This window comes from Agelaius tricolor, unplaced genomic scaffold (genome assembly GCF_023055355.1).
Source record: "Agelaius tricolor isolate 1412-34295 unplaced genomic scaffold, bAgeTri1.0.p SCAF_43, whole genome shotgun sequence".
NCBI classification, from domain to species: domain Eukaryota; kingdom Metazoa; phylum Chordata; class Aves; order Passeriformes; family Icteridae; genus Agelaius; species Agelaius tricolor.
The window spans coordinates 1271340-1296152 of record NW_027269303.1 but is presented as its reverse complement, the minus strand read 5'-3'; the positions used below and the strand labels follow the sequence as shown (position 1 = coordinate 1296152).

Here is a 24813-nt window from a genome sequence, read left to right as displayed (position 1 = left end):
GCTGTGGGAGACACTGGGACATACTGGGAGTGACACTGGGGGGACACTGGGACATACTGGGGAACACTGGGAACGCTGTGGGACACAATGGGACATCCTGGGAGTGACACTGGGGAGGACTTGGACATACTGGGGACACTGGGAACATTGGGGGAAGACTGGGAGACACTGGGGCATCCTGTGGATGACACTGAGTGGGAACTGGAAGGGACTGGGAATGTACACTCAGGTGTATTGGGAGGGACTTGGCTGTACTGAAGGGACTGGGGAGGAACTGGGGTTTTACTGGGCTGTCCTGGGAGGGATTGCAGGGGCACTGGGGTTGTACTGAGGTAGTACTGGGGATGAACTGAGCTGTACTTGGGATGAACTGCGCTGTACTGGGACTGGAGAGGTTGAATGGGCTGCTCCCGCCTCCGCCACATTCCATTTGCCGAGGCTTCCGCCCATCAGCACCCACAGCCAATCAGCGCCCGGAAAGGGGCCTCGAAGGCGGTCCTCGGCTGGGCGCCATCTTTCCTTTTTGCCTACACTCCCGTCATGCCCCGCGGGCCGATTGAGCCCCATTGGAGCCGGGACTACAACGCCCGTCATGCCCCGCGCTCCACAGAACCCCCGGGATCCGCAACCCCTCTCTGTCCCTTAAGTGTCCCTCAGACCCTCCAGGATCCCTCAGTGCCCACTCAGCACCCACTGGGGACCCCCCAGAAGCGTCCCCGGACCCCCCAGAGCTCCCAACCCCACAGATGCCCGGTACAGCCACTTCTGGGAATTCATCTCCTCTCATCCTCCGCGGCCCCAGAGCCCCTCAGAACAGTCCCGCGCCGAAAGCTCCTGCTGTACCCCGCACCCTAAAGAGCCCGGTTAGAGCTCCCCGAGATCCCCGCAAGTTCTCCCGAACCGTTTACGTTACCACGAGGATCTCAAGTCGCGGCTCGGACGCAAAAGTGTCCCCCAAGTGCCTTCCCGGACCCCTAAACAAAGCGTTCGAGCCACTTCCGGGACTACGGCTCCCATCATGCTCCGCGGCGCACGACCAGAGCTTTTCCAGCCGGGACTTTATCTCCCGTCATGCCCCGCGCTTCCACCGAGAGCCATTGCAGCTGCGCTTTGAACTCCCGTGATGCTCCCCGGCCCCGTTAAACTGTATTAGACCCCTGCCTACAGCTCCCATCACCCCCCGCGCCCCAGAGAGCCCCATCAGAGCCCCCCAAGTGCTGCCCCGGACCCCGAAGTGCCCCAAATTCCCCTCCCTGACCTTCAAGGGCCCCCCTGGACCCCCAAGTGCTGCCCCGGACCCCGAACTGTCCCTCGGAATCCCTGAGTGCCCCTCCAAGTGCCCACCCGGCTCCCCTAAGTGTCCTCCAGACCCTCAAGTTTTCTCTGAATTCCCTCCCCAGACCCAGAACTGCCCCAAATGTGCCCCAGAAAGTTCTCCCTGGACCCCAAAGTGGCCCCTTTTATCCTGTCTGTGAAAATGATAAAAAAGATGACAAAAAGATTTAAAATGGGACTAATTAGCATAAAGAAGGAGAAATCAATAGCCACACTGGTCAATGAATTAATGAAAGGAATTGTGTTCCTTAGAACCAATGACCAATAAATTTTTTGCTTGCTAAAAAGGTATGGATTTTTTAATATAAATATTCAAATTTGGTAATACAAATATAGAATAATTCTTTTATAAATAAGAAAAATAATTATAATTTTATTAATTCAGTAAATTTTATTTTTAAGGGGAAATCCATGATTAGTTTTATGCTTTGGGATGTCAGTCTGTAAGAGACGGTCCAAAGATCCCTCATCTGCCTGTGAGATGCAAAGCTGTGTTTCGTGTCAGGTACAAACAGGCGAATTGTGTGCTTGCGAATGAGAAATGTGTGGACATCGACAATGGGATAGTTGCGAATTCTAATAATAACTGAGGAAAATAAAGCATGGAAAAAGGCCTTTGAACCCATCTTTTGTTTGCAATTAACCCTGGTTGATTTAGGAGCATTGGAATTAAGGTGTTAAGGATGTTGCTTTTTGCTTCTATTTAATCCATAAAAGAGCTCTGCAATAATAACCTTTTGAAGTATAAATTTAGAATATTACTTGTATCCTTGAAACTATAGCTTTGGATCATATATATAGGAAATATACTTATCTCACGCCTTATTGAAGCAGAGAAAAACAGTTTGAGAAAGGAAGATGAACATCACCTCAAGGATTTATGGTTTTGACCAAAGGGAAGCTGGACATCACTGTTATGAGATTTGTAGTCTCTGCAATTAAAAGGTGGACCCACATCTGGGGAGCTGGACTCCACCAGATGAGATTCGTCTTTCTTCTTTTGGAAACCGGACCATCACCATCTGGGGATACTCCTTTGAAAATACATCCTGAGAAATTCAAATCACAATAGTGTATAGAATTGTGATGTAATAATTTGAAATAAAAATTGCTGATGAGTAAAAATTGGAAATAGAAACTGTTGAAAAAAGCTGATGAGTACCCCTATAAATACCTGTAACCCTCAATTATCGGGGTGCAGTTGGAGGGAAAACTTCCCTGACTGTACCCAGCGCTGTATTGCTCATACTTTACCATATTAAATAATAAATTGATTGCTGCTTGAATATTGGCCTAGTCAAGCTTCTTATTCATAACATGCCTCACAACCGCTGTCAAGGATGGAGCTTGAAGCCCTCCCCAAGGACTGAGACTGAGACCCTTCAAATTCTAACCCAGGGGTGCTGGCCTGACTGGAGCGGGATGTCTGCCATGGGAAGCGGGATGTTTCCCATAGGAACCAGTCCTGAAACAACGGGCCCCGCTCACTGCTGGCACCGGTTTGTGCTTGAATATTGGCCCAGTCAAGTTTCTCATTTATAACAGTCCCAAAGGGATGTGGGCTGATCTGGATCCAATGGCTGCAGTAGGTGTGCCATTCCTAAATCCAGTTTGGGAGAGCCACGGCCGTGTTGCTGTGTGAGCTCTGAGGTATCTGATGCTGGGAGATGCTCAGGTTTGTCCTGTGTGCATCCCCAGCTCCTGCAGAGCCGCTGTCACACAGCGCCAGGGGATGCTCCTGGCACTGACCCTGGCCTGGCTCAGAGCTCAGCTTTCCTCCATCAATCCCACTTCAGAGCTTCACTCTGGGGGGAAGGTGTTAGTGGGTCAGGAGCATCACAATCCAGAGAATTGGAGGATGGCTTTATGTTGGTAATTCTGGGAATGGGTTTCTCTGGCAGGATGCTGGACACCAGGGATTTCTGCCCTCCTTTCTCAGGAGAGTTTGGGTTTCTCGTGTCAGTGCTGTTCCACAGCTCCCACCATCCCTGCTCCTTTCACTGACACTTCCCCAGCTTCCCAGTGTCCTTTCTGAGGGGAAGAAAGGAACATCCATGGTGGCTCCCCTTGGCTGCCTGGGGCTCCAGCTGCTCCTGGAGCTGCAGCATGTCCGGCACAGCCGCTCTCAGTGGGGCTGGGCCTTGGTTCAGGCCCCACAGTCCCCGTCAGTGCCCACTCCCCACTGGGCTCACACTCTGGCCGTGTGGGGCTGCTGAAGGCTCAGCGGCTCTGGCTGAGCACTCCCAGCTCTGCAGCTCCTGACTCATCCCAGGGATGGGGTCCCGCAGCCCCGGTCGGGGCCGTGTTGCCAACGGGGCCCTGCTTTGGGGTGGCCATGGGTACCTGCTGTTCCTCCACCCTCAGCAGCCCCACAGCAGAAGGGTCCTCTGGGAGCCCAGGCAAGGGATCCAGCTGTGCCATTCCCTCTGTGTCCACAGCAGCTCTCCCCAAAGTCCTCTGGGCTCCCTGAAATCCTGTCTCCTGAGGTGATCCATGCCAGGGAGTCCCAGGGCCTCTGGGCCAGTCCCAGGGGGTGTTTTTGCCATTCCCAGTCGTGGTCACTTCAGCTGCTGATGTGCTCAGGCCTGAGGGGCAGCCCTCAGCCAGAGCTGGCTTACAGGACAAACCCTGGGCATTATGTGACTAACACCATCAGTTTTAGTTAGCTAAAAATAGATGACCAAGGTGATTCTGCAGCTGTTTAACACCAAAGCCAGCTGCTTTGGAGACTTTCACATAATCTTGTGTAGTTACCTGCAAGAAATGTAACACTCCAAGAAATTTTCCCAACTGACATGAATAGAGGCTTGTAGGATATTTTAGGGGAAACCCTCCAAGCCAGGGACTGGGCTCTGGCCAAGCCCTGGGTCTTCCTGGTCAGCAAAAGTGCCAGGAGACCCAGGAGTTCATGGGCTAAAAATACAATCCAGTTCCTTTGACTTGCTCATTTGGGCCTATGAAAGCTGAACCCACTTTTGGAGCAAATTGGGAGACCTCACCTACGGGTGGATGCACCACGTGGGATTTTCCCAAGTGCTTGCAAGAGTTCTCCAGGTCCTCGCTGTGAAATGGGGCTCCCCAGTGCCTGCAGACTCTGGATGATAGTAAAGTGTTTAGGCAATTGGGGATGTGTCTTTCTCAGTCCCTATCCTTTCTCTCCTATAATAATGATTAGGTGCATTACCTTGCTACTTTTTGCTTGTTGCTAAAGCCAAGCATGTAGTTGTATTGAATGTATAATTTTAATTTTCTGTTGCCTTAACACTCACAGTAAAATAAGACCATTCTTCCCATTGGTTTCTGTGTTCTTTAAATCAGCCCTGTCAGCTGGCAGAACAGGTATCAGAACCTGATGAAAGCCAGGCTCTGCTGTGATCTAGCTGGGCCCATGGAGTGCAGAGGGCCACTGTCAGTCCATGGAACCCATGGAAGCAAGGCTCAGATGGGAGAAAGGCGTGCACCAAGGAACCCCAGAGACCCTGATGGAGCCAGGGCTGCAGGGTGTCACACAGGGAGGGACCTCATGGCAGCAGGAGAGCACTGTGAGGCTGGGGAACAACGTGGCACCAAGGTTCCTCTGGGACTTGACAGAACCCCATGGACGTGGATGGCCCCAAACGGGACCCAGAGACACTTCCCAGACAAAGCCCAGGGAGGGGGATTTGCTTTATTCAGCGCCGGGTGTGCGGGGATATCTCCTCCTGACAGCACACAGCACACAGAGATTACAATGGATGGTTACACTCTATGCACATTCATGGTTTTCCTTAGAAAAGGTGTGGTTATGCAAACGATCTCTCAGCACTCATTACCATCATTAGCATACACCAGGCGCAGGCGCAGCGCGCACTGGTGCTGGCGCTGAGGAAGGCTCCGCGTCTTCCTCGGGGGTCTCCTGATGAAGGCTGGACGTCTTCATCGCCGTGCCCTTTGACCTTTCTCCTCCAGGCATGCACAGTCTCTTGTTGGCTGTTTCAGCGATTTCCTCACTGGTTTTAGCAAGCTCTGCCCTTCATTATTGCCAGTTTTGTTCCCTGTTTCTTGCCAAGTTTCATCCTGTGTCTTGAGCTTGTGGCTGAATATTTGCAAGCTTCCATATTGGGTGCAGTGTCTCTTATTCTCTCCCAAGTATGCCCGGGCACAGTGCTTTTAACCCTTTCACAGCCCAGGACTGGAGAGCCACTCCTGGACACTGGGAATTCCTGCAGGTGCACCCACCTTTGCAGACAATGAGGCTCCAACCTCACTGTGAGAGGGCCCAGCTTTTACACTGTTAAACAAACAAGCTGACACCACTGCTGGTGTGGGAACATCTGGTTTCATTCTCCTGATTGGCTCCTCCCAAAGCCTGGCCAGGGCTCAAGGAGGAACCAAGGGAGGTGACTTTGATCCCACAGCCTCAAACAAAGCCAGATGGGATCTGGCCTGCTTTCTAAATACAGGAATGTAAATCCATATTTCACCAATGAACACATACAGAGATCATATTGCTAATAATGAGTCATTGATGAGTGGATACAAATATTACCTTTGGTTGGAAGGTTCATCTGGAGCTCAGCTTTGCCTCAGGGCCTGTTGTTCAGGCCTCACTCAGGGCCTGGTGAGGCCTCAGTGCTTCAATCAGTGCTTTGACCTACAGATGAACTGCAACCTTCAGAACAATTGCAATAACACAGTTTAAATTTAGGTATTAGGCACAAAGGCATCACCTCTTGTTCTTCAATTAAGTGCTGCTCAAGTTCATTACTCAGAGCTACAATTTGCATTCCTTTTAAAACATGCCTAATTAGTTGCTATTCTCTGTTCTTTATCAAATGCCCCTTTTTTCCTTGAGACTGTGTCTCTTTTTAGACAAGTCCCAGTACTCCATTTCCAGCACAAGGTGTCACAACAACTCCAACATGGAATCATAACACACCAAGTGCTCACAATGCAATGATTGCAGTGACTGCCACGAATGCACTTCACAGCAGCCTCCAATTTGGGAGCCAATCCCACCATGAGGAATTTTCTTCTTTCTGACTGTCTTCTACTCATCTTTCTATTGAGGTGATTCCTGATTGTTGGACCTCAAACCCAGCACTGATAGACATTCCTGCAACATTCCTGTCCTGGAATAGCCCAGGATCCTCCCTGGCCAGCAAGCAGATAATCCAAGGCCGTGCAGTTCTGCAGAGCCCCATTTGTGTTTGTTGGAGCTCGCAGGGTGTGCTGTTGGATATTTTAACAGCATCACTTCTTCTAATAATTGATTTAGTTCATTAATGTAAATTGGGTGCAGCCATGCACAGCCAGGGGTTTCCATTTCCCCACTGGGCCATTGTTAAGGGCATGGAGCACATCTGGGAGATGGGTTCTCCATGGGCAAAGGTTCCCATCTCCTCATTTTTATAACTGCTCTTTTAACAACCCCTTCACCCATTCAACCAATCCTGCAGCTTGTGGATAGTCTGGGATATGAAAAACCTTGCAGGCTTAATCACTGAATTTTTCACAGGAACAGACAAAGCACTCTGAATCACAGTATCAGAAAACCCTGGGAAAATAGCCAATTTCCTCCCTTCCTCCTTTGTTTCATTGTATACAATCTCACATAGTTGACCACTGACAGCAGGGCCCTGGCCAGTCCTGTTCTGTAGGGTATTTAGAGTTACATCCCTGAGCAGCCAAAGCTACCAAATTAGTATTGTCAGCAATACTTCACATTATTATTATTTCATATGTAGATATACATATTGATATACATATAGACAGATAGATACAGACATATATATAATATATATATATAAAAATATACAAATATATATATATTAAGGTCTTATTATACAATAAATGCATATAGTTATTTATTATATTGATATTTCACTGGCACAAATGCAGCTGAGCTCAAGATTAAAACCTTCTTCTCTTGCTCCATGTGGGAGCATTCCAACAATAATTGTTCCTTCTGAAGCTGCTGTTTCCAATGGACTCTTAACAAATTCATCTTTGTCTGCCCAAACCCACAAGTTCTTTTCCTTTTCCATGTGCAATTTTTGGATGCATTTTAAGCCATCCAGGGGTGCAGCCTCTTTTACCCGACTGCCCCACTGCTCCCACGGGGCTCCGACCTCAGCCCACTCCAGAGCCAGGGAACTCCAGGGAAGGGCTTCCCATCTGGGAATTTCTGATGGCACTGATTCCTCACAGTTACACTGAACAAGTGACATTTTGTTGGGATCTGGCCAGACTGGGCCAGTTTTGTTTTGCCAGTGGGCAGGGTCAGCACCAAAGACACAGACTCCAACTGAAGGAATCAGTGTCATTTCCTGCAGCTCAAAGCAGCAAAGAATCACAACAGGAGCAGCTCAGCAATGCACCCAACCATCCCCACCAAAGATTGCCTGCAGTGATTGAGAAAGATCCAGCCCCAGTTACCCTCAGCCTTTACCATCCCCCAGACCCACAGAGCAGCTGGGGAAGCTGTCACAGCCAAGGGCTGCAGAGCCACTCCTGGGCACTGGCAATTCCTGCAGGTGCCTCCAGCCCCAGCTGAGGCTCCAACCCCGCTGGGAGAGGGCCCAGCTCTGACAGTGCTGAATGGACAAACTGACAGCACTGCTAGTGTGGCAACATCTGGTTTCATCCTCCTCTTGGCTCCCTCCCAAAGCCTGGCCAGGGCCCCAGGAGGAACCAAGGGAGGTGACTTTGACCATTCAGCCCCAAACAAGGCCAGATGTCAGATTTCATGGCCTTGTCCAGCTTCTAAATACACAAAGGTCAATACATGTTTCACTAATGAGTGGCTACATCTATCACAGTGCTAATGACCATGCATATTTCATCAGGGAGCAGTTACAAAGATAACCTTTGGTTGGAAGGTTCATCCAGAGGCCACCTTGGGCTCAGGGCCTGCTGTTCAGGCCTCACTCAGGGCTGCTGTCCAGGCCTTGGCACTTCAGGGACGTGCTTTAGTGCTGGGCTTGGCACTGCTGGGTGAGCGGCTGCACTGGGTGAGCTCAGAGGGCTTTTCCAAGAGAAAGGATTCTGTGATTCCATGATTCTATCCACTGCATTCAACTGGGTCCATGTTAGCAGCATTCCTTTGCTCAGAAAGTCTCCTCTTGCCCAGCTCCTGTGGCCTGAGGCTTCAGCTCCTTCAGCTCCTGGTGCTGAGCTGCTCATGCTGAACGAGACGACTCGGAGAGAAGAGCACAGTCCATGCAATTCCTTCTGGGACACGGAGAGGGGAGGCTGTGCAAACAGGAGCATTGTTTGCTGTGGCCTCCTCTCTGCCCTTCACGCCTTTCAGCGCTCTGAACCAGCCAAGAGCTTTCTCCAAGAGTGCAATGGAGCAGCTGTTCCTGCTCCTGGCTCTGGCTCTCTCCAGTCTCTGCCCTTGCCTGCTTCTGTCCCTCGTGCTGTGCCCTCTGTTCCCCCAGGGCTGGCTGGCTGCTGCCCAGGACTGTGGCACTGGCACAGATCCAGTGCTCCAGAGCCTCCTTTCTGTGCCCTTGGAGCTGCCTGGGCACAGCAGCCTTTTCCATCTGCAAGCTGCCCATGGACAGGGAGTGCCCAGCTCCGTTCCTTGCACAGCCTCCAGGAGCCCAGGGCTGCCATCTCAAGTCCCTGCTGGCACTGAGGGCTCCCAGGTGCCTCAGGCTGCTGTGACACCGCTGCACACGGGAGGGAACAGGGGCAGGGCTGTGCTGAAAGTCAGCTCCATCTGCTGCTGCTGCTGCTGCTGCTGCTGCTGCTGCTGTGGGGTCATTTGTGCAGCCCTGGCCCAGAGTCAGGGATCAGATCCTGCCAGTCTCTTCCAGCCCTGGCTGCTCAGAGGTTGGGCCCTGGAGCCTCAGGTGGGCAAAGGCAGCTGCTGCTGGTCCCTCTGTGTGCCCGTGTTCAGCAGTGCTGCTCCATCAGTCTGTGCCCAGCAACGGGGAAAAGCCTCAGCCCTGCAGGGCCAGGAGCTGCCGGGCTCTGCCTGAGCAGCTCAGCCAGCAGGAAGGGAGCTGCTCCACACAGGAACCAGGAGCAAAGGACATTCCTTTGATAGGACATGTTTTCTATTTAAAGGAAAAAAAAGAAAAAGGGAAAAAAATAGGTAAATTGTAAAAGATAAGAATAAAATCCAAGTGTTAGTGAAAAAATATAACATAATGTTAGTGAAAATAACAAAACATAAATGCAAAGTTACATTCTTTGCATTAAGAGGTAAATGATCTTTTGAAAAAGAGAACTCAGTTATTTACATTGTAAATGTGCTGATGGCATGGATCCATCTTACTGACCTCAGCAGCCTTTTAAAAGATTTTGGGCTTTGTTTCCAACATTGGTATTTGAAATTATGGTCGAAGCAAGAGGAAATTGCTTTGTGCCCTTGCAGCTCCAAGCAGGACTGGGAATGGAAACTCTGTCAAACCCCAAATCCTTTAGAAGATGCCCTTCCTTCTCAGCCTGGAAATGAGCTGCACATTCCCTTTGAAACTGTCAGGGATTTCTTAAAGACACAAAGTGCCACTTAGGGCTTTTTGCTCTGGTTTGGCAGTGCAGAAGGGCAATTCTCCATCCACCAGCTCCAGACTGCACTGCCTCAGGAGCATGGCCCACTCGCCAGCTTTGGCCCACTCGTGGCACTGCTAGAGGAGGAAGAAAGTGCAACTGCACAATTCCAGCCAATCAAGAAGGAAGAATGGGACAGACAAAACAGCCTGTGCAGATCCAGGCGTTCAGCTGGGACTGTGGAGAGTTTGGGTCCTTGCCAATTGGATGTGTGTCCCCAGCTGCAATCTCTGGGCCTGCAGCAGAGTCTCACTCACCTGCCAAAGCAGAAAGCTCAGGCGCTGTGCTGGCAACGGGCTCGTCTGATGCAGAGCTGTCAGAGCAATGTGAGGGCAGAGCCAGCCCAGCTGGGCCCAGGGCTGAGCCCAGCAGAGCCCTGGCAGAGCCCAGAGCAGCCTCAGCAGCCGCAGAGCCCGGCTGCAAGGAGAGAAAGCAGAAACCGCCCGTCAGCTGAGGGCTCCTGTGCCCTTGTGCCAAGGCCTGCGGTGCCCAGGCCGTGCTGGCTGTGCCCAGAGCTGTGCCCAGAGCTGCCCATCCCTGCTGCCTTTGGCAGCAGAGCAGGAGGGCAGGACATGTGCCCAGCCTGCAGCCAGCCACGGCACATCCAGCCCTCAGCAGCTGCCCAGAGCCAAAAAGCAGCTGGGCAGCGACTGACGAATTCATTGCATCTGCCCCAGCAAAGGGGGAACCTTTGGTGCCCGGCCAGGCCATGCCAGGCCCAGATCTGGGAGCATCCCCCTGCCTGTGGACTCACCTGCAAATTGGGCCTGGAGCCTGGCTTTGAAGAAGGTGCCAGAATCCAAGTCCATCATCTTCAGCTGGCCAGGCTGAGGAAGAGATTGTCACCCTTGAGGTTGTCCTTGGTGTCTCCAGCAGCAGCCCCACCTGGTACAGCTTCTCCAGGGGCTCCTTCTCCTTCCTGGGGCCAGACCAGGCTGTCAGGGCTCTGCCCAGGGCCCCAGCCATCCATGAACCAGACAAACCAAACCAGGGGGAATTGTGGCCAGCAGTGCTTGCCACACCAGGTCTCCAGCTCAGCTCCAGCCCAAGAGCTGCGTGTTCCCTTCTGCTGACCCCTGCTCAGAGCTACAGGCAGCACAAAACCAGCCTGGTTTGCTTTGCCACTGAGTGCCAAGAGATGTGTGGAGCTGGTACCTGCCAGGCCCTGGATCCAACTGTGCATGTGGATCTCTCCCATCTTCTAGGGCAGAGGAACACCCTGCACCCAAGGATGACAGAAAAGCTCTTCTAAGGATGGCCTGTCCGAGGGTTGCATGGACAAACACCTCTTAATGATATCCTGGCACTCTGGGGAGAGAAACCAGAAATCACCAGTCAGCTGGAGAAGTTGTCCCCCTGTTCCCGTGCCCAGGCCATGCTGGGTGTGCCCAGAGCTGGGCCTAAACTTCCCCATGGATGCTCTGTTTGGAGGAGAGCAGGACCTGTGCCACCTCCTCAGCAGCTGCCAGAGCGGGATGCCCACGAGCCCGATGCTGTCTCCCAGCACTGGGATTCCCCCCGTGCCCAGAGATGAGGATCCACCTTGAGAGAGCCATCGTGGGAACAAGATCTGCCCCCGGATGATCTCCTGGCCCCTCCTGAACGGGTGCTTGCCCATGACCAGGTGGCACAGCAGGAGGCCCAGGGACCAGATCGTCGCTGCCTCGCTGTGGTAGCGTTGGTGCTGGATCCACTCTGGTGGGCTGTAGGACAGGGTTCCTGTGGAACACAGACACAGCTCAGCAGGGGGATGCTGCTGCTCCCAGAGCCCGGCCCCAGCATCCCTGGCCATGTGGGGGCTGCCCCAGAGGCACACGGGGTGAGCGCTGCCCTCTCACCAGCACCTGGGACTTGTGTACAAACTCGGGGCTGGAAAAGAAGCCACAGGTGCTGGAAGAGGGCAGCAGAAACCCTGGGAAGGCCCAACCATGACACACAAAGGAGAAACCCACCCACTGGTGGAGAAAACCCACTCTCCTCCCCATCTGCATGGCCCCCAGAAATGTTAATAAGCCAAGGCAAACAAGGGGAGCAGAGCAGTCCAAGCCCTTCCTCACCTGCACACCAAACCATCCGGGGCACGGGGTCAGACCCCCCTCTTTGCTACCCCCATGGGGGTTTGTGTCGGGCTGGCTGCCCCAGCTCCAGCCCCAGCCCAGGCCACAGTGGGTGCTGAAGGCTGTCGGCAGGGCTGGGAGTTGGCCCCCCTCACACCCCACCCAAATCAACTCGGCTCCAGCATCAATCCCATCCCGGCTGCAATAGGGGGAAGCCCCGGTGCTGCACCCAGGCTGAGCCATGAGATGCCCAGGAGCATCCCCTGGAGGGCTCACCTGCAAACTGGGTGTAGGCTGTGTCTTGGAGGAAGGCGCCACAGCCAAAGTCGATGAGTTTCAGCTGCCCGCTGGCCAGGTCGAGCAGGATGTTCTCGGGCTTGATGTCCCTGTGCAGGACCCCGCAGGCGGTGCAGTGCCGCACGGCCTCCAGCACCTGGCGGAACAGCGCCCGCGCCTCCTCCTCCGGCAGGAACCCCCGCTCCGCCAGGAAACTCGAGAGCTCCTGGCACCGCTCCGGACGCTCCAGCACCAGCAGGAAGCTGTCGGGGAGCTCGAACCACTCCAGGAGCTGAATGACAGCGGCACAGCCACGGGACACCTTGGCCAGCAGCACGATCTCCAGCGGCGCGCTGCTGCCGTCGGGCTGCGGGAGGAGCGCGGTGCCGTCAGTGGGGCTGAGGCCGTGCCGGGGCTCTGGGAGCCCTCAGCCAGCCCGGGATGCTCTGCACGCCCCGCTCAGCCCACGCCCGCTCTCCCCGCAGGGCTCCCGGCGGCTCCCACCCTGCCGGGCCCCGGCTCCTCGCCGCCCGGCCCGACCCGGCTGCTGCCGCTGGCCCCGCTCACTCACCAGCTCGCCCCAGTGCCGGATGCGATCCCGCGGCACGCGTTTGATGGCCACCTGCGAGCGAGGGAGAGCAGCGGGTGAGCTCGGCGCCCTGCCCGCCGCGCTCCGACCTTCTCCTCCTTGTCCACCTTCTCCTCCTCCTCCTCCTCCTCCCCCTCCGCCCGCCGCCGGCCCCGCCGCTCACCGGGGCGCCGTCCGAGAGCCGCGTGGCCGCGAAGACGCTGCCGAAGCCGCCGCGCCCCAGCAGCGAAACCAGGCGGTACCGCTCCTGCAGGGCCTCCTGCGCCTTCCCTGCGGGCGAGACGCGGCTGTCAGCGCTCGGCCCGGGGCCAGCAACGGCCCCCGGGCGCCCCCCGAGCGGCCCGGGCCGGGCATCGCCACCCGCCCCGGGCCCCGGCGGCTCGGGGCCGGCGGCCGCGCTGCCGAGCGGCGGAGCTCGGGCCGGGGAAGCCCCAGCGGAGGCGGCGGGAGCGGCCGCGCCGCCTGTGTCCTCCGCGGGCCCCGGGAGGAGCCGGGGCCGGGGACGGGGACGGGGCTGGGGCCGGGGCCGTGGCCGGGATCGGGACGGGACTTCACGTCGGGGCCGGGACCGGGCTCGGGCCAGGCGGAGCCGAAGGGCGGCGATGCCGCTCCCGCACCAGGCACTGACGCCCGCCCAGCAGCGCCACCGCCAGTACGGCCAGAGCCGGGCGGAGGCGAGAGCGCGGCGGGACGGCCGGGGCCGGGCACGGGGCAGCCCCGCCCGGGGCCGGGGGCGGGCCGGGGGCATGGCCCGGCCCGGCAGGGGAGAGGGAGGCGGGGAGAGGAGAGGGACGCAAGGCAAGGGACCCCGAGACAAGGGTGCCCGACCGAGGGAAAGGGAGAGAAAGAAAAACAAAAACAGAAAGAAAAAGAGAAGGAATGTTGAAGCGTCTCTGCTTTTGCTGCCGCTGCTGCTGCCGCCGCTGCCGCCGCTGCAACTGAAGCACCGGGGCCGTTCGTCCCCGTGTCCGTTCCCCGCTCGCCCCACGAGCCCCACGTTCGAGCCCCGCGCGCCCCGGGCACAGCCCCTGAGTCTGTCCAAACACGGGAACTTTGCAGCAGTGAGCCCAGATGCAGAGCCCTGACTCCTGCACACTGGCACAGCAATCCCCTCGCTTGCTGCTCTGCATTGGCCTGGCTGAGGGTCAAACACTGTCGGGCCACCTTCCCTTGCTGTAGGATTCCTACCTGACCCAAGCACTGCACTTACATCTCCAGTCTTGCCTTCCAGTAAAACCAGGGAAGGAAAATGTGTGTGGGTCATGGTATTTTCGAGTGTCTAAAAATCACTAAGTCACTGATCTTAGAGGTGCGGTGCATCTGGAATTCCTGGGATGGAGAAGTAGTGCAACATGGAAAAGGGGAGCATAGAAATAAATAGAGGAAAACATCTTGGATTGTTTCTTTCATTTTCATTTCACTTCTGGAAATCTGTTTCAGTTTTCCAGGAATCTTCTCCTGTCTCTCTTCCCAAGAATGTCTCATGGAGAACAAGGTCAAGCTTCTGTCCCAAGATTTGCCAGCAGGAAATTATGCCACTGGTGAAATTTTCATGATGACTGTTTGTGCTGGCTTAGGGCAAATTTTGGGAGGAAACCTCCAAAAGGGGTCTGTTTTGCAGAGATAGCCAAAACCTCCACAACTTTGTGTAAGTTGTAAAGCCGGTATGTTTATTATTACAGCGCCGGATGCATGCAGAGATTACTCTCCTTAAAAGGCATGCGTACCTCTGGGAACTTCAGGTCCCTTTTTATCCTCCTCTCAAATACATATCCATACAATTTCACAATAGGTTCATACATATTCATTTTTACAAATTTCACGTGACATTTGCCACTAGTTCTTCTTTATCAGAAAGAATTCTTAGGTCAGGTTGACCTGCTTTCACAGCAGTCTCTCTGTCTCTCTTTATCACCCTCTGTCCCGCCCCCCCCCCCCCCTTATCTCTGTCCTTCACTGAATCAGGTTCCCTGAGCCTAGGCTTTGCAGTCAGGCTACATAGCTATGTTTTCTAACCACAGACTCAAAGATGTACATTTCACCTAAATCAAAATGGATTTCTACTCTGGAAAATTTCTCCTCTGTCTCAGAAGCACTCCTCCCTCTGTCCCTCACACGCTGGCCCTGCCTGGCGTTCCTCATCCCTTTCCCCACCGCTCTCCTGCCCTTCCCCTCTGCTAGAAGATGGACAAAGCTGCCTTGGACAGCAAAGTGGATTGCAGCCAGTGTGAAGAGAACATGGAGGAGCTGGATGAGAGGATGCAGGAGTTGCAGAGCCAGATTTCAGGCCAGGAGCAGCACTGGAACAATACCCAGCAGCAGTTCAGCGATGCAATTGAAGACAAGGTGAGGGGTACCTCGTCCCCACCACGAGGAACTGGCACCTTTGGGACTTGACAGCCTGAGGCAGCATCCCTCTGAGGATCCCCCTCCAGGCTTTTCCCTGGAGAGCTCCATGTCACATCCTGGAGCAGCTGGCTGAGGCTGTGCCCCTGTTCACAGCTGGATCGCCTGGAGCTGAAGACTTTCCGTAAACACCGCGAGGACTCCTGGAACAGGAACATGGAGGAACTCGAGGATAGGCTGTTGCGTGAAAACGCCGCTGGGATTAAGAAGTGAGTGCAATGGAGATTCTGATGGCTTTGGGGACAGCGAAGGCAACTGCTCCTGCCAGGCAGGGCTGTCACACACCATGCCCCTGAGCTGGGTCGTGCCCTGCCCTCCTGGCCGTGCACACAGGGGAGCTTTGGTGCCAGAGAGGGGCTGAAAGCACTGCAGGGGCTGCTTGGGATGGTGGCATGGGTGCCTGTGCCCTTCACCTGGCATCAGCCAGCACCTTGGGGATGGGGAGAAAAGGCTCAAGAGCCCACGGTTCACCCTGCAATGGCCGTGCCCCTGTGCAGTGAGCTGCCCAGCAGCTGGCTGCTGCAGGGAGCTGCTGCCTGTGTGCTGCAGGGCTGTGGCCCCAGGAGCTCAGCCAGCCCTCTTCCCTCCCCCTCCTTAGGCAGCTGCCAGTCCCTTTCTCGTGCCTGTCCTGTGACCGCATGCTCAGCGTGCAGGTTCCTGGCCAGTGAGTAGCACCAGTGCCTCAGGGGCAGCGGGGCTGGCATGGGGGGAGATGGGTGCCAGCAGTGACCCGCTGTGCTGGCACAGGGGGACAGTGTCTGCTTGGGAGGGGCTGATGTGGGGAGCCCCCTCTGCAGCCCTGCCCATCAGCAGGGGCTGTGGGGGCTCATCCCAAGGGCTACAGGCTACAGGATGCCATGGGCTACAATCCCATGGCTTTGGGGGTGCTGCCTCCAACAGGAACAGGTTCTATGTCCCCTGTCACACACCTGTGACTCCTGCCCTCCCCAGGTACCCCGAGACACTCCCGTATTTGCAGCCGATGCCCCCCAGCAAGGAGCCACTGCCCAGCCAAAGGTGAGGGCCCTGAGGACACATCCCCAGCGCCTGGGGTGCAGAGCAGCCCTGACACAGCAAGGAGGGCTCTGCACCTGGGCTGGGGCAGAGCAGCCTGGGGGGACGGGGCAGGGCAGGGGAGCAGAGGGCAGCTGTGGAGGGCCAGTGCTTGCCCCAGGGCTGGGGGCTTTTGCATTCCTTGCTTTGCACTGCCCTGTCTGGCCCATCTCTGTCCCAAGGTTGCTGAAAGCACATCTGATGAGCTGTGTCTGTTTGCAGTCTGAGCTCAGGCTTGGCGGGCTGTTAGGGAAGATGAAACAGGAAAGCCTTATAAATATGATTGCCTGGCAAAAGATTTTGAGAATATGGAAACTATAAGTGAGATTTAAATGAAAGCAAGCTTCGAGATCCCTTAGTTACTGAACAATGGGAAAACAACGGTGTGACCGGCTGAAGGTAATCCCCTTTTGATGAAACAAGACCCTCTGCTTGCAGGCAGGTCCAAGGGTCAGAGCAGACCCTGCCAGCTTGGCAGAAGGGGTCCAAAGAGGAGTTTTTAGGGTTTAAAATGTAGCACAGTATGGTAATGTAGTGATTCTTATAGGCTGTATGGAAATGCTATAGGATTTGTATCTTGTACTAGATTGGTTAAGTGAGAATCAGAATATTCAACACAGAAGATGATTTATTGTATTGTAATGGGAACTTGGCTCTTACTTTTCTATGCTCTTAGCTCTTAGCTCTTACCTCTTGTCTCTTAGCTCTTGCCTTTTATCCTCATACCCCTTTTACTCTCTTATGCTTTTACTCTCTTACGCTCTCATCCTCTCTACCCCTCTCTTCTCTCAGGCCTGCTCTGAGCTGTGGCTGGCAGCTCCAAGCAGGGCCCTGCACCCACGCCCTTTGCAATAAACCGTCCACGACCTGGCTTCAGAGATCTCTCGTCTCCGTTCGTCCCGACCGTGCTACCCCCGTCAATCCTACAGACGGGGATTGGGTGCCTCCTGTGAAAGGAGTTCCCAAAACCAATCCCTGCAGCTGGGACAGCCCAGCTCCTGCCAGTTGGTGTCCTGTGCACAGGGACCTGCCTGGTGCCATGGCCAGCACACGTGGCCATGGGGACAGAGGCAGCAGATGCAGCCTGGTGGGATGGGCTTGGGGCTCCTGCAGCAGGTGGACAGGAGCTGGCAGGGACATGCCCCTGCAGGCAGCACTGCCAGTGCCCTCCCTGGCACAGCAGGGTGATGCCCTGCATGCCACAGGCCTGGGCACTGAGTGTCCTCTGCCCCATCCCACAGGAGGCCGCTGGTCCGTGCCAGTGTCCCCGAGTGCTGCAGAGCTCTGGGGACCATCAGAGCAGCAGCTCCACGATGCAGAACATCAAGGCTTCCCCACATACAAGTGCACAGCTGCAGCGTCTCCTGGTACACAACAAGGTAGGTGTGATGAAGGTGGGGACACAGAAAGGTGACTGAGGCTTTATGGCATTGCTGACTGTCCAGGGGGAATCTGTGCCTTCAGTCTCCAGAGAGACCTGAGTTGGATTATTGGGGTGTGCTGGATTGGGCCCTGCATTGCAGCCAGCTGCCCTCTCCTCCTCAGCCCAGTGTGACCCTGCTGCACGGTGATGGACACACCTCGAGGGGCTGTAATGACCAGCATCGTACGGCGATCAGGACACAGGATGCGTCAGGTATGGCCCTGTCAGGGCAAGGGGGTCAATGACGACAGGGGCTGATTATCTGCAGGGTGCCAGCTGGGGGATGAGTAGGGCTCTGTGTACAGAGCTGGGTAATGTGGCGTGGGTATTTTGCATCTGGGGTAAGAAGGAAGGGGCAGAATGGAGCAGGAGGACTGGCACATGGGGCAACTGAGCTTGGAGCTGGAGTAACGTGGGAGAATGGCCATGCCCAGTGTGGGACAAGAGCTTGAGTCCTGGTGCGCTGGGGCCAGCACCTGTGGCGGCTCACCCTTGCCCTTCACGCCCAGGCCCTGCCGCCTCAGGAGAGCACGGCCAGGCACAGCTCCTCGACAGGTCTCATGGGCCCCAGGGCTCGAGCAGCCTCTGCAGCCCTGCCAGACATCAACAGCCCCCGGCCAGCTGGAAAGGACTCAGCGCCCAATGCTCGACCTGGGACATCTTGTCCAAAGTGAGAAACGCCTGTGACAATTGTCATAAGAAACTTGACTTTTTACTTGTATATAGTAATTAAGTTAGTTGTATATAGTTATTAGGTTAATAAAAACTGTTAAAATTATAGGCAGAGCCTTGTCTCACAGCCTGTCTCTCCCCGGGCTCCCTGGTGCTCCTTCAGCTCCTTCCCCCGTGCTGTGGCTCTGCCCCCGGGCTGAGCAGATGGAGCCCCGGGCCGGGCCCTGAGGCCGCTGCTGCTGCTGCCGCGGCGCCTGCGGGGCAGCCCTGAGGCTCCGGGCCGGCTGTGGGAGCAGGAGCGGCACTGCAGAGCCCGCGGCCCTCACGGGCTGCGAAGGCACGGGCAGATGGCCGTGGGGCCCGGCCGGCACTGCCGGCGCTGCTGCTCTGGGCTGCCGCCTGCAATCCTTACAGGCAGCCCTTAGGCCGGCTCAGGAGCCGCTCGGAGCCGTGCCCGAGGGCTGGCCCCGACCCCCGGCCCCCAAGGGCACTTGTCCCTTCATCTCTGCACTGCCACATTCCGAGCTCATTTGTCAGCTTCCTCCTGCCCTTCCTTCCTGCGGGACAGCGTTAGGGGCTGGCCCAGCGGCTTTCCTCCCGCACGGCTGCAGCCCCTTGCCCACAGCTCCCTGGCGGGAGCCAGAGCTGCTTTGCAGCCGGGCACCCCCGCCGTGTCCCGCAGCCCGGGCCGGCTCCTGCCCGCTGCCGGCGAGGCCCCGCGGCTGGGCCCGGCCATCCCGGGCCAGAGCAGCTCCCTGCCCGGGGGAACACAGGGGGACACGGGGGATGTGAAATACAAAGCTGTGTGTCGTGTCAGGTACACACAGGCAAGGTGTGTATTTATGATTGCGATATGTGTGGAGACCGACAATGGGACAGTTGTGAATTCTGATAATAACTGAGGAAAGTAAAGCAAGGAAGAAGTCCTTTGAACCCATCTTTTGTTTGCAATTGACCTTGGTTGATTTAGGAGCATTGGCATTAAAGCATTAAGGATGTTGCTTTTTGCTTGTAGTTAATTCTTAAAGAGTTCTGCAAAAATAACCTATTGAAGTATAATTTTGGAACATTGCTTGAATCCTTGAAACTATAGCAATGAAATATATATAAAGGAAACATGCTTATCTCATGCCTTGATAAAGCAAAGAAAAACAGCTTGAGAAAGGAAGATGAGCACCACCTCAAGGATTTATAGTTTCAACCAAGGGAACCTGGACATCACTGTTGTTAGATTTATAGTCTTTGCAATTAAAAGGAGGACCCACATCTGGAGAGCTGGACCTCACCAAATGGGATTCGTCTTTCTTCTTTTGGAAACCGGACCACCACCATCTGGGATACTCCTTTTGGGATACATCCTGAGAGAAACTAAATCACAATAGTGTATAGAATTTTGACGTAAAAATTGGGAATAGAAACTGCTGATGAGTAAGAATTGGAATAGAAACTGCTGAGAAAGCTGATGAGTACCCCTATAAATACATGTAAGCCTCAACTGTGGGTGTGCAGTTGGAAGGAAAACTTCCCCCACTGTAGCCAGTGCTGTATTGCTCATACTTTACCATATTAATTAATAAATTGATTGCTCCTTGAATATTGGGCTAGTCAAGCTTCTTATTTATACCATCCATAACTGTAAAAGGAAACCTTCCTGCTGAACTGGACTAGACAAGAGGAAAATCAAGGCAGAGCCATGGTTTGTCAGGACTTGCTGCATCCCAGTGAGCCCTGTGCTGCATTTGGAGCCGAGCCCTTGAACCTCAGGGCCTGAGAGGAGATTGCACAAACCTTTCCAGGAGTCAAAGTCAGAAGAAAACCCCAAAGTGTCTCAAAGCATGAATGGGTCTCACTGAGGTCCATCCCAACACAGGCTGCTCATGGACTCCATGGAAGAGAGAATTGGTGGCCCAGATGGCACAAAAAGTTCTCAGAGACTCAGTGTGGAAAGGACAATCCAAAGTACCTTAAAAAACCTTGAGTCTCTCAAGCACAATAATGAGTCCTATTGAGTGTCAGTACAGAGCTCTCAAGGGACTCGTTAAAGCAGATAATTGGAGGCCATGATTGCAGAAACCTCTCAGAGACTCCAAGGCAAAAGCCAAAGCCAAAGTCCTTTGAAAAACCTGCAGTCCCTGCAGGGAGCATGAAGGAGCCCCCAGGGCCATTGCTGAGCAAGGCTCCCCAGGGACTCCTTGCAGCAGATCCTTGAGGCCACTGGGATGTGGGCTAGGGGGGGATGCTGAGGGCAGCACAAGGGGCTGACAGTGCCCAGCCTGGCTGGGGCTGTGCCAGGAGGCCCCAGGGCCTCAGCACAAGGTGTCTCCTCCCAGCCCTTGCTGGCACAGACCCTGCTGTGCCCCAGGGCACCAAGACTTGGCTTCTCTTTGTCCCCACCTGTCATCACTGCCTGCAGTTCTCTGCTCTGCCTGGGGCCTGGGGACACTTGCTCAGTCGTGTGCCTCAGTGGGACCCATTAAAAGTCCAAGAAACTTTGGAGTTGGATTCTGCCTTGGAGCTCTGGAGAGGTTTCTTCAGCTCCCTCTTAGGGACTGATGTTCAGGGCCTGAGCACAAAGGCCCAGAGGCTGATTAAAGTCCTTGTGCTGTGTCTGTGCTGCTGAGCTGGGCTGGGCTCCTGGCACAGAGGCAGCTCCTGGTCACCAAGAAGAGCTTCAAAAGCACATTTCTCTTGATGAGCAGCTCTTGTGCCAGCCCAGCAGGGCTGGGGCACTGCCTGCAGCCAGCCCGGGCACAGCCCAGAGGCACAGAGAGCTTCAATCAGTCAGGGCTGGGAAGGGGCTGAGAAGTGCCTGGGGCACAATCACTGCCAGCCCTTGGCACAGGAACCTCTGGCTGCAGGACAGTGCAGCTGCAGCTCCTGGAGCCATCTCCTCAAGCTGGAACATCCCAATGCCTACAAACCTTGTGAGTACAACTCTGAGTAATTCTGGTGCAGGGGAGGTGAAATGCTCATGGAGTTCTGACATGCTGAGGGGTTCTGATCAGTCATAGAATATTTCCAGGGCAAGGGTTTTGTTCAAAATGAGGAAATTTCCTAAGACTTTGTATTCAGTTTACTACTACTGGAGAATGGCAGGGAGGAGTCAATACATATTAAACGTTAATTCTGAATTATTGATTATGAATTTTGACAAGAGCTTCAGACATCCGAACTGTTGCTTTTAGTGATCAATGGGTTCACAGGAGATTCCTAATGTGCTTTCAGCCACTCTGCCCATGTACAGCAGCAGCATCACCTTTGCTGGAGCCATCAGGCTCAGTCTGAGCTTTCCTTTCTCCAAGCTGCAAACAGAACCTGCCCTCAGCCAGTGCCCTGCAAACAGGCAGGGTTCTGTAGGGCCAAGGAGAGTGCACAGAGATTTGGGGTCTGTGAGTGCTGGCAGGGAGAGATCAGGCACAGGGAAACGCCTGCAGGAGGAAAATCTGCAGGAGGCAGAGGGAAGATCAGGCAATGGGAGAAAACAAAGCCCAGCAATGCTGTGGCAGGGAGAGTTTAGAGATGCCCACAGGAGCCCCTGCAGTGCAGCCCCTCCCTCTGAAGAAGCCCCCTCCCTCCTGTGCCCCAGCCAAGCCTCTGCCCTCAGGGCCGGGGCTCCAAGGCGTGCAGCCCCTCCTGTGCAGGCAGAGCTGCAGCAGAGCCGTAGGGCAGCTCTGCAGCCCCGGGCCCAGTTCCCTCTGCAGAGCACAGGGCTGGGAGCAGCTGCCCGGCCCTGGGGGCTCTGGCAGGGGCACAGCTGGCTCAGGGTGACGCTGTCCCCAGGGCCCGGCTCTGGGCAATGCTGTCAGTGCAGCCAGGGAAGGAGCTGCATCTCCCACAATCCAATGCCATCAGAAGGACACTTGGGAGTCTCCCTGAGATTTCAGTCCAAGCTGGGAGCTCCAATCCAGGGTGCAAACCTGTCCTGCAATATCTCTGTGTTATCTGAAAGCCCGAGGGTGAGGCACAGAAGTTCTAGGATGGGAAAATGCTGCTGGGTTGGTGAAATGAGCCCTGTGTGTCCCTGGGTACAAATGTGGGGCTGAGACCTTGAGAAAGGAATGGACATTTGGTGGACTGTAAGGGATCCATCTGCTCTCAGCAGTGTCAGGATGGTTTTTAAAGGAAACATGGGAGGGTGATCATCCTCTGTCTGAGAATGATGAAAGCCCAGAGAATCCTGGAACAGGACTGGGAGACAGACCTCCTCCCCTCACTCTCCACTCACCACCTTGCCTCAGAGAACTCACTCTGTTCTCCCTGAGGGCAGCAGAAATGCTGAGAGTTTCTGACATCTGAATATAGTCAGCAAGAGAGGGGGAAGAGGAGCTGTAAAATCTCTAGAAGATTTAAACAGATTTTACCATTCCTGCTCTCTGGCAGTGGGGGTGCATATGCTCACAGGGCCATCTGTATTAACAAGGTTTCAAAGTGGAACATGAGGACAGGTTCCTGTCCTCCTCCCACATCTGCACAGCAAGGCTGAATAATAAAAACCCTGTGTGTAGCTGCCCTGAACCTGATGACCCACTGAGCCAGCACCAGCCAGGGATCCCCCCTTGGAGCGGAAGGAAAATCTGCTGGAAATTCAAAAGGATGTCAGAGGGTTATACAAGAAGGGTCTATGGGAAAAGGCTTTGTTTTTGCTGGGAAAGGTTCCTCCTAACCTGTCACTGACTTTTCTCCATGAACAGGTGCCCATGTGCAGCCCCAGCAAATGTCCAACAGCAGCTCCATCAGGCACTTCCTCCTGCTGGCATTGGCAGACACGCGGCAGCTGCAGCTCCTGCACTTCTGCCTCTTGCTGGGCATCTCCCTGGCTGCCCTCCTGGGCAACGGCCTCATCATCAGCGCCGTAGCCTGCGGCCACCACCTGCACACGCCCATGTTCTTCTTCCTGCTCAACCTGGCCCTCGCTGACCTGGGCTCCATCTGCACCACTGTCCCCAAAGCCATGCACAATTCCCTCTGGGACACCAGCAATATCTCCTACAAAGGATGTGCTGCTCAGGTCTTCCTAATTTTCTTCTTCCTGTCAGCAGAGTATTTCCTGCTGACCATCATGTGCTACGACCGCTACGTGTCCATCTGCAAACCCCTGCACTACGGGACCCTCCTGGGCAGCAGAGCTTGTGCCCACATGGCAGCAGCTGCCTGGGCCAGTGCCTTTCTCAATGCTCTCATGCACACGGCCAATACATTTTCCCTGCCCCTGTGCCATGGCAATGACCTGGGCCAGTTCTTCTGTGAAATCCCACAGATCCTCAAGCTCTCCTGCTCCAAATCCTATCTCAGGGAATTTGGGCTTCTTGTAGTTACCGGTAGTTTATCATGTGGCTGTTTTGTGTTCATTGTTTTCTCCTATGTGCAGATCTTCAGGGCTGTGCTGAGGATCCCCTCTGAGCAGGGACAGCACAAAGCCTTTTCCACCTGCCTCCCTCACCTGGCTGTGGTCTCTCTGTTCATCAGCACTGCAGTATTTACCTACCTGAAGCCCCCCTCCATGTCCTCCCCATCCCTGGATCTGGTGGTGTCAGTTCTGTACTCAGTGGTTCCCCCAGCCCTGAACCCCCTCATCTATAGCCTGAGGAACCAGGAGCTCAAGGCTGCAGTGTGGAGACTGATGACTGGATGCTTTCAGGAACATTAAACTGCTGGCCAATTTCTGCAAATCACTTGTAATAAAAGTCATCTTTGATACTTCTGCTTGGTTTCATATTGGAGGTTTTTTTCTTTGTTTTACTTTTTCAATATCCACTGAAAGAAATGTCATTGCTTCTGACATTTCTCATTTTGTTTCTCTCCACCTTCCCTATGGCCACAGACTGTGTCAGTGAGGGGCTGCACTCTCGGTGGCTTTAAATAAACTAAAGGATGTCCCAGCAGAGTTTTCTGCAGAGATGCCCTTTTGTTGCCTTCTCTGGAGCTGCAGCAGCAATGTCTGTGTGCAGAGCTGGGGCAGATCAGTGCTGGCCCAGCAGCTGTGCCCAGCAGCAGCAGCAGCAGCAGCACTTGGTGTTGCCAGTGCTGCTGCCGTGGCCCTGCCCCGCTGCCCTGGTGGCCCTGGTGTTGCTGCAGGGCCTGAGTGCTCTCGGGGCCGGGCACAGCCCTGGGGGTGGCAGTGCCGGGGCTGCAGCAGGGACAGGCCATGGGCACTGCTGGGGCAGCGCTGACGCCTCAGGCCAGGCCCTGGGGGCTCCAGGCTCCTTGCCCAGGCTCTCTCAAGAACACGGCCAGGCCAAGGCTCAGCACAGAAACCCCCGTCAGCAGCCCCAGGCTGGCCGTGGGCAGGCTGGGGGCAAACAGCATGGCTGGGGCTCTGCAAGGGCCCTGGGGCAGACGGGAAGGAGCAGCAGAGCAGGGGCTGATCCATGCCCAGTGCGCTGCACAGCCCAGGGCAGCGTCCCAGAGCGTCCTCATGCAGCTGCCAACAACATCCCCCCTCTGCAGCCCTGGCCTCTCCC

General features: G+C 55.0%; 1 protein-coding gene and 1 long non-coding RNA gene across 2 annotated transcripts; one reads left to right on the top strand and one right to left on the bottom strand.

Moving 5' to 3' along the window:
* Positions 1-1493: 1493 nt before the first annotated feature.
* On the top strand, positions 1494-2621 carry LOC139604007 (uncharacterized). The gene is made up of 2 exons (XR_011683871.1): positions 1494-1623; positions 2118-2621. It is a non-coding gene; the product is annotated as an uncharacterized lncRNA (long non-coding RNA).
* An 8456-nt stretch (positions 2622-11077) lies between these two features.
* Positions 11078-19328, bottom strand: LOC139603995 (serine/threonine-protein kinase pim-1-like). The gene is made up of 6 exons (XM_071454994.1): positions 19289-19328; positions 12962-13110; positions 12781-12831; positions 12210-12576; positions 11419-11595; positions 11078-11184 (listed from the first exon to the last, which is right to left on the bottom strand). The coding sequence occupies exons 1-6, from the start codon at positions 19326-19328 to the stop codon at positions 11078-11080; spliced, it is 891 nt and encodes a 296-aa protein (XP_071311095.1).
* Between the last annotated feature and the right edge of the window lie 5485 nt (positions 19329-24813).

Excerpts from the sequence above, each read along its gene's own strand:
- LOC139603995 (XM_071454994.1), bottom strand. The coding sequence starts at position 19,328 with ATGCTCCTAAATCAACCAAGGTCAATTGCAAACAAAAGAT. Across the intron at positions 12,832-12,961 it reads GGCTCTCGGACGGCGCCCCG|GTGGCCATCAAACGCGTGCC; the intron begins GTGAGCGGCGGG and ends CCTCGCTCGCAG. Across the intron at positions 11,596-12,209 it reads AGCCTACACCCAGTTTGCAG|GAACCCTGTCCTACAGCCCA; the intron begins GTGAGCCCTCCA and ends TGTGTTCCACAG.